At 35.5% G+C, this 14,285-nt stretch overlaps 1 protein-coding gene across 1 annotated transcript; it reads right to left on the bottom strand.

The window, feature by feature from the left end:
- Positions 1-4,219: 4,219 nt before the first annotated feature.
- On the bottom strand, positions 4,220-4,839 carry LOC113306972 (protein LITTLE ZIPPER 1-like). The gene is made up of 2 exons (XM_026555893.1): positions 4,653-4,839; positions 4,220-4,547 (listed from the first exon to the last, which is right to left on the bottom strand). Exons 1-2 carry the CDS (start codon positions 4,772-4,774, stop codon positions 4,313-4,315), a joined length of 357 nt encoding a protein of 118 aa, XP_026411678.1. The 5' UTR covers positions 4,775-4,839; the 3' UTR covers positions 4,220-4,312.
- Between the last annotated feature and the right edge of the window lie 9,446 nt (positions 4,840-14,285).

Raw genomic sequence — 14,285 nt, 5'->3', positions numbered from 1 at the left:
AGGTGCATGACAATTTATGCAACCTTTTTGTTTTTGCATGACTTGTTATGCAGTCCAGAGAATGGTTGCATAACGCGTTATGCATTTACTTTTTTCTTAGTATTGAAACCAACAAAAAATAAGGCTGCATAACTTCTCATGCACCTACAATAATATCTACATAACATGTTATGCAGTCGTGAAAATGGATGCATTCAAAAATATGACTGCATAATGCACTATGTATCGAGAAAATTGTTGCACAATCTTTTATGCATCGAGAAAATAGATGCATAACCTGATATGCATCCGTAAATATGGGATGCATACTGCATTATGCATCATTTTTTTTATGGACACATTAAAATCAACCAAAACAATGATTACATAACTTGTTATAGATGCATAACTTTGTTATCCAAATGCATAATTAGTTATGCAGTGGACAAAATGGTTGCATAATTCGTTATGCGTCTGCAGAATGTGTTATGCATCTCTTTTGGTGGCTGCATAATAGTTATGTATCAAGTTTTCAAAAATTTTGCCTAAAATGATGATCACCTCTGATTTTTTCGTGAATTTTTTTTTTATATTCTTGTTTGTACTCGTTGCATAGCTCTCTTAAAAAGATTTCCAATGATATAAAATTTGTAAAATTTCAAGGCGCGGATTTTTAGATATGTTATATCCAAGTTGCTTTGTCAATTATACCCTGGTGTATAACCCGTTATACAGATGCATAATCCGTCATGCAGACATTTTTTAATAATTTCATATAACTATGGGTGTCAGGGAAATAATTATGGGTATCACGGTACCTAAAATTAATTATGGGCCAGACAATGAGAATTTTTTTTTTTGGGCCTGCACCTAATTTTACCTAATTAAAATAAAAATCAACCAGATATGGGACTATACTACATTCACGTGATAATTAGGCCTAATAACCAACCATTTGGTTTTTGTTTTCATAAGAACCCTGATTTTGGGCATACCAAAATCTTTCAAGGCATACAAAACAATAGTCCCATCTTGGGTGACCTTATAAGGGGTACCCTATGGGTAGTTCAATTACCTATATACCCTTAATATAAAAATTTAAAATCAGTTTTCTAATCAAAATCAGTTTCCCTTAACATCTCTTCTTCTTCTTCCTCCTCTAGCCGAACTCTTCCCCCTCCTGCGAAAAAAAATTCATCATCGTGATTAATTGTCGATTCGTAAAAATTTGATCGTCGATTAAACTCAACCACATAATGACTCGTACAAAGAAAACTAGGGACTAGGCAAACCAAATCGTCTTCTAATCCATCAATTGAAGAAGAAGAACCAATTGAAGATGAAGGTGTAGAAACTGAAAATCAACCACCAATTGAACCAGAAACTGAACCAACTGCATTTCCAACTCCGGAAATAAGGATAAGAAAGTAAGTTTTACAAACCCAATCTCTTATTTGTTGTTTTTCATCGATTAAATGACGGTTACAGTGTTGGGTTCGGCTCAAAATTGAGTTGCATTTTTAGCCGAATTGTTCACCACAAAAGCTTCCTGTAAGTGTATATGAACAATTCGGCTTAAAATTTCATGACATTTCAAGCCGAACCTAGTCACAGATAGAGATGCATAGGGGTTCGGCATATTCGATAATCATAATATGTGCCTAACCTAGCAAATTTATGAGGTTCGGCTATTACGATATTCTCAATATGTACCGAACCAATAACAATATTTTAACCCAAAAAATAACAAATTGATGTTCGGCTCATACGATTTTCGAAATATAAGCCGAACCAGTAATTATTATTTTTCTGGGATATTCAGGATGTTGTTCGGCTCATAGATGTGAGCCGAACCATTCATCAATTGGTAGATTTGGCTCATAGATGTGAGCCGAACCTCAACATGTTTCGCCGAACCATGATCAAAAAAATCATCTAAACAACCTTTTATAATTCTGAAAATTATCTTAATCACTAAACAAAATATTTAATCACTAATCAATATTACTAACACTAATCGTAAAGGGCAGATTTGCCATTAAAAAAAAACTGGGTTAAGGGGTAATCTGATTTTGCTATTTCACAACATTTTTTGTCTTCATGTGGTATGCCTTGAAAGATTTTGGTATGCCCAAAATCAGGGTTCTTTCGTAAGGGTGGGTTGGGTATACACTAAAAATAATGGGCCTAATTTTCTCTGATGCGATCCAGTAAGTAACCATCCGAAACAGAATTGCCTCCGATATTCCGGAATGGGGCGCAAGAAAATAAGAATGGCAGACAGCAGACTCAACCGACGACCCTACTTAATATTTTGGAAACCTCACAAGAGTTAAAAAGACCAAAACCAATAATTCCTGGGTGAAAAGGATACTTAGATTTTGATTATGTTTTAATGGACAAAAATGTAAAAATAGCCAGGATGTAAACAGTTTTATCCTGCCAATTTTCAAATACTTTTTCTTATTTTTTAATTTACACAGGATGCATTCAGTTTCATCATAGCTATTTTTTAAGTTTAAGCAAGGATGAATCCAGTTTCATCCTTCTACTTTTTTTTTGTCCATTTCACTCATACTAATTTTTACTCGTCCATTTGAACCATGTTTTAAAAATATTTGGACAAATGACCCATTTTCCGTATATAAAACGAGCAAATCCTACTCTATCATTACACGTCCAAGTGTTCTTTTGAAATAGGAGCTTACTGGTATAAGAATTTCTAGTCTTACAAGGAAATACTAATAAATAGAATAGACATGGCACTATAAATACACAGCTCTAGAACTACCAAATTTATAACAAGAGAGGTCAGCCAGTTAAAAGACGGTAACAGAGGGATTTCAATTACGGGAATAGAAGACATGAGTTTAGCAAATAACAGCAACAGCGAGAGTGGTCCGGGATCATCGATTCCGCTACTATGCAAGAAGACTTGTGGGTTCTTTGGAAGTAAGTCCACAACGGGTATGTGCTCGAAGTGTTATAAGGACTCCCAAGCCTATGAAGCAAGATTAACGATCAACGACTGCCATGTAAATAGACCTGAGGAAGATTCTCTTGTAAATAGAGCTGCAGAAGATTTGAGCTCTTGTGCTTCAATCACTACTGATTCGGTTGTTCTTAACAACCGATGTTCAACTTGTAACAAGAGGGTTAAGCTTATGGGTTACGGTTGTCGCTGCGGGAACTTCTACTGCTCAATGCACCGGTGCCCGGAAATACATGCTTGTACTTATGACTATAAGAGTGTTGGACGAGGTATGATTGCTACGACAAACCCTCAGGTGAAGCAAGATATTGATGGAGAGGATTTGATTTATTTACTCCCTACGTTCCTTTTTAATAGGCTGGTTTTGTTTTTTGAGAAATTTAAGGAAATTAAGATTATTAATCATTGAAAGTGGTCCTCATGACACTTGTCAACAAAGGAAGTGAAGTGAAATGGTCCATGTCACTTGTCAGCAAAAGAAGTAAAGTGAAATGGTCCACATGACACTTGTCATCAAAAAAAGTTAAAAGAAAAGTGGTCCCAGAAAATTAAAATAACATTTGACTTTCCCAATCAGGACACCAGCCTTTTTTTTCTGAAACATTTATTTATAAAAACTAGCCTATTAAAAAGGAACAGAGAAAATATTATTTCGCGATTTCATAGGAAGTTGTTTGTTGAAATTGAATTTAACCTTTTATGACTTCTTGTTAGCTAGTTTTTACTTTTTTCTCTCGGATTTCTTTTCTTACTTGCATGTATTAAAGAGTGACAATAAAAATCATCAAGTTAATTTGAAAAGTTGTCTCCCTAATCATTTGGTTGTAAAAAAGATAGCTCAGTAGTAATTATCATGGTATATCTTAATTTAATATCGAAGATAATAGCACATAATTTTACTTGAATGTTCATATGCTACAAATAACTAAACTGCTACGTGGGTTATCAAATTACATGCGATTACGCGGTAGAAGGGTGGGTGTTTCCTTGGTGTTTGGTAACCAGCTTAGAATTTTGGTAAACCCCCGCAGTAACCTTGACAGGTACGGTTTGGCATTTCAATCTTGAATGTGCTCAGACTTCCAATTTTTAACTTTTACCACAGATGAAATAACTTTTCACCTGTAAAATCAACCTGTACCAACTGAACTGATTGTGCTCATGTGCTGTCACTGTTAAGTTGATGTTACAGTAAAGTTGATTAAACTCTCTTGTTATTTCTAATGAATAATATTAAACTCTAACACATTTTAAAAGCCCTATACTAATTAATTAGGAGCTAATTAACAATACAAGATCTCAATTCATTTATATAATAAAGGATTTTATTAGTAGCTAATCCTAATTAACACTTAAGGTATTAGTAGTATTAGAGATTTTATGAAGTTGAGACATCAATACTCTGTTCTCTTGGTGAAGCAATAAGGCTTTCTCCTTCAATTTTCGGTTCTCTTCAATGATACTTTTATTCTCTAAATAAAGCTTCAAATTCTTCAACTCTATCTCTCTCCCTTCATCAATTCTCATTTCTCTGGTTTCAAACCTTCTTCTTCTTGCAGATAATGTCCTCCTCATCCTGTTTCATTACAAACCCATTTTTCATTATCATATACAAAATCAAAAACAAATGAGTAAAAATAAGAGGAATGGGTTATTCATTGTACTTGTATCAATTTAATACCTGTTTTGCTTGAGCCTTTGAATTCTAACTCTGGGTTTCTTTGCTATGTAAAGAATCTGACGAGGATGAGTAGCAGCAGTAGTAGTAGTACCTAAATTCCATTGTGATGCATTCAAACACATTTTCTCGAGAGATAAGTTGTACTTGGTGCGTACTGTTACTCTGTGAGAAAGAGGGAGATGTAAGAATGAGAGGAAACTGATGGAAGAAGAGAGTCGGAGGGTGGAAGGGTTTAAATAATGCTTAGAAAGACGCTTCCATGCTCCTAAAGTTGTCCAAGGGTACGCCCCTTGACACAGTTAAAGTTGCTGTTATACTACTGTTTCCAGAGGGTAGATATTTTTTGAAATAAAAAAAGTCCAAAGTTTTAACTGTTGACCGGTCAATTGAAAGTCAAGCTTAAATGTATGGACCTAAAACTGTAGTTACCAAAACAGAGATCACGTATTAGGCATGACTTATCTGGGCTAATACCGGCTGATACCATTTAGCTGATCCGACGGTTAGGATCGTTTGAGATTTTTTTGTCTTATATGAAATTGTATTAGCCCAGCCCATAGAAATCGTGATATTAGGCGCATTGGTCATTGCAAACGCGAAATGAGCTACATGGTGTTTTTTGGTTAGATTATTTATACATTCACATCTTAGATCAAGTCAGGTTTCGGAAAAATCCAAAATTTTCTTATAGTGCCGGTTCTTAAAATGTTCATGGTCATATGCCCGAAAAACTAACCGTGGTAGAAACTAGAAAATAAATGTGTTAAAAATGGAAAATCGGAATGATGAAAAAGAAAGGATAGGAGAAGAATAGAGATGAATTTTGGCAATGATGGCAAAGAAGACTCATGATTACAAAAGGCAGCCACCTATCTCGATCTAAGAGGAAAGTTTTTCTAGTCCTCTCTTCCTTCTATATCTTTTTGCTGTTTTTTTCTTGTCTTGTTCTTTTGATACTCATGGAATGACTGATAAATCCTAATACGAATTAGCTTTGTCTAAGTGGTTTAGTGTCGGACATTTTGGGCTAAATTAGTCAGTTCAATATTAATGGGTCAAAAAGGTTGAATGAGATTTAGAATTTTGAATGCAGTTTAAGTATGCGTCCGTGGGTGATGATGATGGGATTGCCTTGTTATTGGAATCTGCAATTTGGAGGGCCTAATTAGAATCCTAATTCAAATATAAAATTCTTAACAAATCATCAGATGCAAACTCCTCCGTAACGTAATTTCTCATGTTAATTTTCTTATTCGCGTGAAACTCGCCATTTCCCTTATAACAGTTCGACTTTTCTCTCAAATTAAAGCATAGTTGTTTTAGAAGTTGTTCTCGATGGTTTATTACTTTCGAATTCAAGTGGTTGGTATCATCACCCAATAATTTTACTACAAGTCTGAACGTACAAATTTTCTTAAGAGACGAGAACGGGTTAAATTTTTTATGACATTTACGTGTTTTCTATCAAACAAAACTCTGAAAGTGAGAGAGATGGGAGATAAAGAAAGACAGCCAGTTGAGAGAGACGAGAGAGGAAGTTGGAATGGAAGAGTTACAGTCAATGCGGTTAGGTTTCTGGTTGTGTCCATTTTCTTTCTTCATGAAATCAATGTCAAATAAAAACTACTACATGTGGCTTCCTCTTTACTTGGTTTTTTTCATCATTCGTATTTGTCTCTTTAAGTAGATTCTGACGATGATCATGATGACGATGATGGCATATCTTCCTGATCAGTCTCTCATTTGAACCAGTTCACATGGTCCTTGAATTTGGTTGGGTCCCTTATTTTATTTCCTGGATTTTATTATCATAGCTAAAATCCAACCAAATTTTGAACTTGAAGTGTGCAGCAGTAAACTTGCATTTGCAAGGTCAGACGAGAAAAAAAGAAAAAACTAATCATTTTATTTAGTGGGTAAATCAAAATGCCAGCGAGTTTCGATTTCAACTCACAGGCGGAACTACTACATAACTCGCGGGTTGAATACTACGGGTTATCTCGGCAGAGAGTGAGATCGGTTTTTCCCAACCCGATGGTTTAACAGGGATGAGTTTAGAATGGATCCCATCTCCAATAGAGGATATAAATCATTTTCCGAATGCTGCTGCTGGACAATGTTGTAAGTGTGAATTAATTTGTAAAAGGTAAAAGAAAGAACTGACGTGAGGAGATGCCAGCTTTTAGTACTTTCTGTACGGAAAACTGTAACAAGTTGATCGTAGCCAATAGGTTGCCAAGTAATATTGTGACTCCAAGGTAAGATGATCGTTTTGGGAGTTCGCCATCAAAATCATAAGTGCAGCTTAAGAGTTGCATAAATATCTCAAAATGTTACCCGCCATGATGAACTGCAGAGTCAGGAATGGATAAGCACACACAGCTGATGGCTTTCAAGGGCACATAATTTCTACACTCGTTTGCTATTTTTCGTTACACGACTTCTTTTTTTTACTATTTTCTTTTGCTCAGTCATACACTCAACCCCATTGAGATCAATGCATGAAGGCTAAAGAGAGGAGATGATAGGGGATGGTGGATCCAAAGAAGTCAATACAAATGGTCCAACATATCCATAAAACTGAAATTCCACTGTTCATTTATCTCGTATTATTACTTACCTCATCAACTCCCCCTCCACTTTCACCTTTTATGTCTCTTTAAATTTGTCATGATAATTACTTTGAATGGAACAGAGAAAGCAAGAAAGAGTCAATGTTAAATTGATCAAGCCTAGCTATATTTATACGATCGAGTTCCCTCTCTCACTTTCATGATCGATTAGACTTGGTTCTTCTATTTGGAATTATTTGTATGCAACAATGATTACCCTTGATGCATGCTTCAAGCTTAAGATGATGATAATGATATGAACGGGTGAGATTGAATTCTACTCTCATTATCCATCATCATGGAGTATCATTTTGAACAAAAACATCTCTAATTCCAAAAATGCATAATTTGCATTGAGGATTAGAAATAGACCAGCACCACCACTTCCCACTTGCCCTTAATACTACCATCTTTCTTTCCTTGTCTACTTATTATTTGTAGAGTTTTTGGTGAAATTTCGTAGTCAAACAAAGATTATCATGTTTCCTCCAAGGTAAGTAAGTGAAATGACCCATTTACTATTGGAAGGGGTTGTACTATTGCAAACTCGAATGGTTTAGTTGTTTGACACCTAAAAATCCATAAGTGTTTCCAGGGCTATCAAATTCTACACAAATTACCAATGCCAAATAATTCATATGGAACTTGAAAATGCCGTGAAATTTGATAACCCCTGTATTTATCCTGTAAAAAAGAAGAAAAACACACGAGTACACCAAGATGTCGAAGATAATTTCGATCTAAACATGTCAAGAAAGCTTAGCCAGAAGTTACTAGCATATTGTTAGGGATGTGACTCATTAAGCGAGACAGATTCCCAAGCATCAGCTAGGTTTGCCTTTGGCGAGATTCAAATGCATCCATTATTAAGGATATCATGGCTACCTACTCATCTTTCAAGTGGGGTATGTGGTTCATAAGACTCATCATATATGCAGTATCCATCTCTTCGATCATCTGTATCATGACTCCATTGTGTATATCCCGGTTTCTCCGATGCAATCAAATGCCCGTAAGATCGGGACACAATACCATCATCAACTGCACGACCACCATTATCATTTTCTTCATTATCACCTTCATTTTTCATAGCGTCAGTGGGAACTTACTACTCATACTTGATAAGAACTTAGGAAGAACCGAAATGAGATGGCATTTAGTGAATGCATTCGTACTCATTGCCCTATTTTTATTTGAAACACTGAATTCACGTTACTGGTTTCATTACCCAATGACTTTACCGCTGTACTACAGTGATACGGGTTATTTTTACTTGAAACGCACCCAATTTTATTTTATTGTTTTCGGTTGGTGTCAGCAGAGAGTATAAAGAAAACTAGCGGTGAATTTTTGGATGTTATGATAAGAAGAAACAAACCAACTCATGATGTGTTTAGAGTGTCTAAAGACTCCAAACAAACCATGATGTATTATCTAGAGTGCACTACAACTGTACCAACTCCAACAGTGTGACTTCTAAGTGTGGATCAATCATCTGTTCACTGACTTGGAATGCTTGTAGGAAAGGAAACGTACAATAATTCTATTTGATACATTTTTCAATACAAGAAATGAGTACCCACGATTAGTCTAGTTCAGGTAATCATGAAAAACCAAAAACAAAAATTGTAAGAAAATTAACAAATGAAAGGAAAACTCATCATGTTTACTCGATTGAAGCCAATTGGATCAATTTTTGGGCTGAATTAAAGACTTTTGTTACTGTTTTGAATAGTTGTGGATGCCATAATTGAAAGTCTAAAAAATTAAAAATACTGCATTAATCATGATGTAAAGATTCTAAAACCCTTTTTTTTTCTTTCATGAGTTGATTAATTACTAATGTATGCAAGATTGCTTGGAAATGTATGGTTATATGAATACGAAATGTGCGTAGTAATAATTAGAATGATGGAGTTGTCAGACTGTATGAACTTAGCTAAAATTATTGTTGATGGTTTCATACTTGCCGGTCTTGATTGTCAGCATGCACCTAAAACTAATTTATCATTTGGTAATTCCGTTGTAACCCGCAAGAATAATATATTCATACATTTTCAAAAAAAAAAAAAATGTTAACAATTGAACAATGCATAGTTACTTTTTTTTCTTTATTATTATTATTATTATTATTATTTTATTTTTTTGTTTTTGGAAGGTGCTAAATGATCAAACGACCGAAATTGCATCGAACCTCGTTACTATCAACCAAGCTTTTACCGACATTATTTTGTCCATCAAAAACACAATTTTTCTTGTGGGAAGCATTGATCGAAGGTCTCTTGACCTTCGACTTCGACTTCGACTCCAACATCCTCCCTCGATGCAAATCTAATATGAAGACTACTATATTCATACTCTGCTTCAATATGATGTTATAATTGATAAATCTTGGAGTATCACTTACCCTCTTGTAATAACCCCGTAGTAGTTTAATAAATTTCATGCTTCAGAAGAAAAAAAAAATTTTAAAAAATTGTCCAAAATTTGTGTTCGAGCTGAAAATATATTGTTACATCAAAGAGTTCATTCTCAGAGTGTAAAATTTTCGTTCTTTATCTTTTTGTTTTTAGAAGACCCAATGTGTGGTTTTGATCAGGAAGTGTTGGCCGTTACATTAAAGAGTTGTCTCAATGATGGTTGGATGCTTGATTCCGGTGCTTTGTATCATATATGTCATATTAAGGATTGTTTCACCACTTACAGAGAGGTGAATGGTGGTATTGTTATGATGGGTAATTCTAATGCCTGCAAAACAGTTGGAGTTGGTACAATACAGGTTCGTTCACTTGGTGTTATGACAACACTTTCAGAGGTTAGACATGTTCCATATTTTTAAGAGTTTGATTTCGTTAGGAGTACCTGAATCACTTGGATACAAGTATGCTGGAGAATATAAAATTTGGAAGGTATACTACGATGGAAGTTTGAAGATGAGGGTGAAAGACATTGTAGTTTATGTTTTCTACAAGGAGACATAGTTTGTGATGGAGCTATGGTTTCTCAATCAATTGATGAAAAATAGGTGGAGTCAACACGTTTGTGGCGTATGCTTTTTGGGCATATGAGTGAGAAAGGTATGTCAGTGTTGAGTATTAAAGGCTTGTTTGGTGGTGAGAAAACTTGCTAGATTGATTTCTGTGAGCATTGTATATTCGGGGAGCAATGTAGGAGCAGTTTTGGTACCGTTATAAACCACATGCAGGGTATGTTAGATTAAATCCATTCGGATGTTTGGGTCCCTCTCGTACAGTTTCTAAGGGAGGTGCTAGGTATTTTGTGACCTTTATCGATGATTTTTCGGGGATAGTTTGGCTTTACACCATGAAGCATAAGAATCAAGCCACTGAGATGTTTAAGAAGTGGAAGACCATGATAGAGAAACAACTTGGTCATGTGGTTAAGAAGATACGTTTCGATAATGGCGGTGAATACGTCAAAGACCCATTGAAGGAGTTTTCTGAGGAACAAGGTATCGTTCGGCACTTCACAATCAAAGGTACACCACAACAAAATGGAGTAGTGGATAAGATGAATGGAACGTTACTTGAGAAAGCACGATGCATGTTGTCAAGCGCAAATTCAGACAAGATTTGGTGGGCTGAAGCAGTTAATACAACGTGCTATTTAGTGAATCGATCACCATCAACGGCTATTAAGTGTGAGTCGCCTATGGAGGTATGGACTGGTAATCTCGTGAAGTATTCCAATTTGAAGTTTTTTGGTTTCATCCTATTTTCATGTTAAAGAAGGTAAGTTGGGTGTTAGGTATAAGAAAACAATTTTCTTAGGTTATCCATTTAGGTATAGAAGGGTATCGTCTATGGTGCCAAGAATTGAATAAGTTCATAATTAATCGTGATGTGATATTTAATAAGAAAGTGATGCTTGATTCAAAGAATTTCACATGTTGAGACTCTCAAATTGAAAGTGAGAGTAGTAGCGGTATTGTAGACGATTCCATGCAGGTGGAGAAAAGAGTTTCTAGTTCATCTACTATGAGGAAAAAATAATATCTTTTAGAAGATGAAGTTGAGTTTGAGGTTCCTCGTGAGGAATCTATGCAACAAGTTGAGAATATTCCGTCCTTGGCGTCTCAACGTGATATACCTGAACCAATTCGTTATGGTTTTGATGAGTATACGTCTTATATATTATTTTTTTGTGAGGATGAGTCGTTTACCTTTGAGTATGCAATGATTAATACTCATGCTATTGGGTGGAAAACAACCGCGGATGAGGAGATGGAGTATATCACAGGAATGGCACTTGGGAACTTGTTAAGTCACCTAACGGTCGAAAAAAGATTGAGTAGAAGTGGGTATATACGGTGAAGGATGGACTTCCAAATTACAAGGGTCGTTATTGGTGTACGATACAAAGCAAGGTTAGTGGATAAGGGTTATGCATAAAGGGAAGGTGTGGATTTTAATGAAGTCTTCTCTCTGGTTGTTAAACACACTTCTATCCTAGTCATTTTATCATTTGTGGCGCAGTTTGACTTAGAGTTTGAGCAGTTAGATGTCAAGACTGCTTTCTTGCATTGATATTTGGAGGAAGACACTTATATATTACAACCCATTGTTATGAAGTTGCTGGTAAGGAAGATTATGTGTGTCGATTATAGAAATCATTATATAGTTTGAAGCAATCACCAAGACAATAGTACAAGAGGTTTGATACGTTTATATTGCAGCTGAAGGACACTCGTAGTGAGTACCATAAACATGTGTACATTAAGAAGTTTACTAATGGAAATTTTGTTTATCTCTTACTCTATGTGGATGACATCCTCTAGCTGCCAAGAACAAGTAAGAAATTGATGTTTTGAAGAAACAGTTTAGTTAGGAGTTTGAGATGAAGGATTTGGATCCGGCTAAGAATATTTTGGGTATGGTGATTACTCGACATCTATCAAAGGGGAAGTTATGTCTTCCTACTCAGAAATCATATCTTGATAATATTTCTTCGTTTCTTTGGAATGCATGACTCCAAAACTATTAGTGTTCCAATACCATCTATAGTTAAGTTATCAAATCAGTTATGTCCTACTATAACTGAGGAGAAGGGGTTTATGTCGAAGGTTACCTGTGCTAATGAGGTAGGTTATTTTATGTATGTTATGGTTTGTACTCTTCCGGATATAGCACAAGAAGTTGGTTTAGTTAGTGGTTTTATGGATAATCCTGGGAGAGCACATTCATATACATCTAAGGGAATTTTGAGATATCTTCAAGGGACCTTGGATATTGGCTTAGTGTATGAAATGAAGCAGAGTTTGAAGGTATGTGGATTGTTGATTCTGATTATACGGATGATAAAGATAAGATATACCTTTAAACATTCCTCTAATACCTTTGAGGTTATTTTGTACACACTCCCTATAAGTCTAATATGACGGAAGTCTTTTACTTCCTCTACATCCGCCTTCTTAGGGATAAGCGCAATAAAATTATTTTTCAAATACTTATGAAGAACAATGTGGTCATGAAATTCTTCGAATACCTTCATCAAATATCTTTTAGAAAATCCCAACAAACAATAAAGAACTTCATAGGATATCAATCCGGGGCTGGTGCACGATCAATTCCCGAATCTTTAGTTACATTCTTAACTTCCTCTTCACTAAAAGATCTCTCCAACCACATGGTTGCATTCTCATTAATACTCTTTAGACACATATTTTTTGGTTCTTGGGTGATTGTTTGAAATTTCTGTAAACGCTAACTCAAAATGAACTACAATACCCATCTTGATTTCTTCTTCTTTTTTTTCGTCCATTAATACGGAGGTTATTGATGTTGTTAAAAGCTCCATGACACTTCACCAAAAGATGAAAGTGTTATGGTGTTTCTATCTCCATCTCGAAAATATCTAATTCTTGACTTTTCCCGCATCATTATGCTTTGACGATGATGAGCCACGCTAATCTCCAATCTAGCCGTCACAAACATGTCTTCGTTAACTTCGATAAGACCTCTTTCATCATTTAGTCCATGTAACTCTTTCAACTTGGTAAGTGTCGTGTCTATAGCCCTATCCTTGTTCCCAAATATATCTCGATTTCACATCTTCAGTTGTTTTTTTAAGGCATTTAACTTCTATGAAAAACATTCACCCGTCGTACCTACAAAAGAAAAAGACTCCCGCCATTAGTTCATTAAGGAGAATATGTTAGTTTTATCAAGCCAAGCTAATTGAAATCGATAAGGGAAAGCACCCCCAATCAAAATCCGATGAACATAACTCAATAGGAAAATTATCCGAAGGAGGTCTTGTGGGGTTCTTGAAGTTGGTATTTGGAAAATGATCTTCTAAGTTCGGAGAGAAAATAAAATGGTGAATCTTGATTTTCTTATTAGGAGGCCCAATCCAAGTGTGCTTCACACCAGAAAGAGGAAAGTACACAAGGTCCAAGTCATTACATATATCATTGAAGAATTTCATTGAATTCGAAACTCTACGAAAACCTCTTCTCTCCACGATGTATCTTATTTCATTAAAATCTCCACCGAAACACAAAGACATTCTATCCCAATAACCATGCAATGTAGCTTGCTCCATACTAAATCTATGTTTTTCATTCACATTGCAAGGACCATAAACACCAATTAAAGCCTGTTAGAGCATTGCTCGGTCAACCTCGCATGCGTTGCTATCTCAAGCATGTTTGTCAATGTTAGTGATCAAAACTATAAATCTTGATTTCTAGTCTACTATAGCTAATGTCTCGGACTAGGATAGAAAGTGTAGTTGAACTCAAGAACTCCATGGCGATCATCATACAAGACGAAGGACTGCTCAAGGAACTGGTGGATCTTCATCGACTAAAAGGTATGTGGAGACTTGAACTTATCTATCACTCAAAAGTCTATCTACTCTATCTTCTATCTTGAGACAAAAGTCGTTGTGCTATATAGACTTTGATTATACACATTTGCTATCTCGATCCGAGTTTATCTCGCCTATCTATTTCTCGAAATATGTGTTAGTAAGCTTTCTCTTTGGCCAAACTCATCTC

The sequence above is a fragment of the Papaver somniferum genome, chromosome 8 (genome assembly GCF_003573695.1).
Source record: "Papaver somniferum cultivar HN1 chromosome 8, ASM357369v1, whole genome shotgun sequence".
Taxonomy (NCBI): domain Eukaryota; kingdom Viridiplantae; phylum Streptophyta; class Magnoliopsida; order Ranunculales; family Papaveraceae; genus Papaver; species Papaver somniferum.
This window is presented reverse-complemented; position numbering and strand designations above follow the sequence as displayed.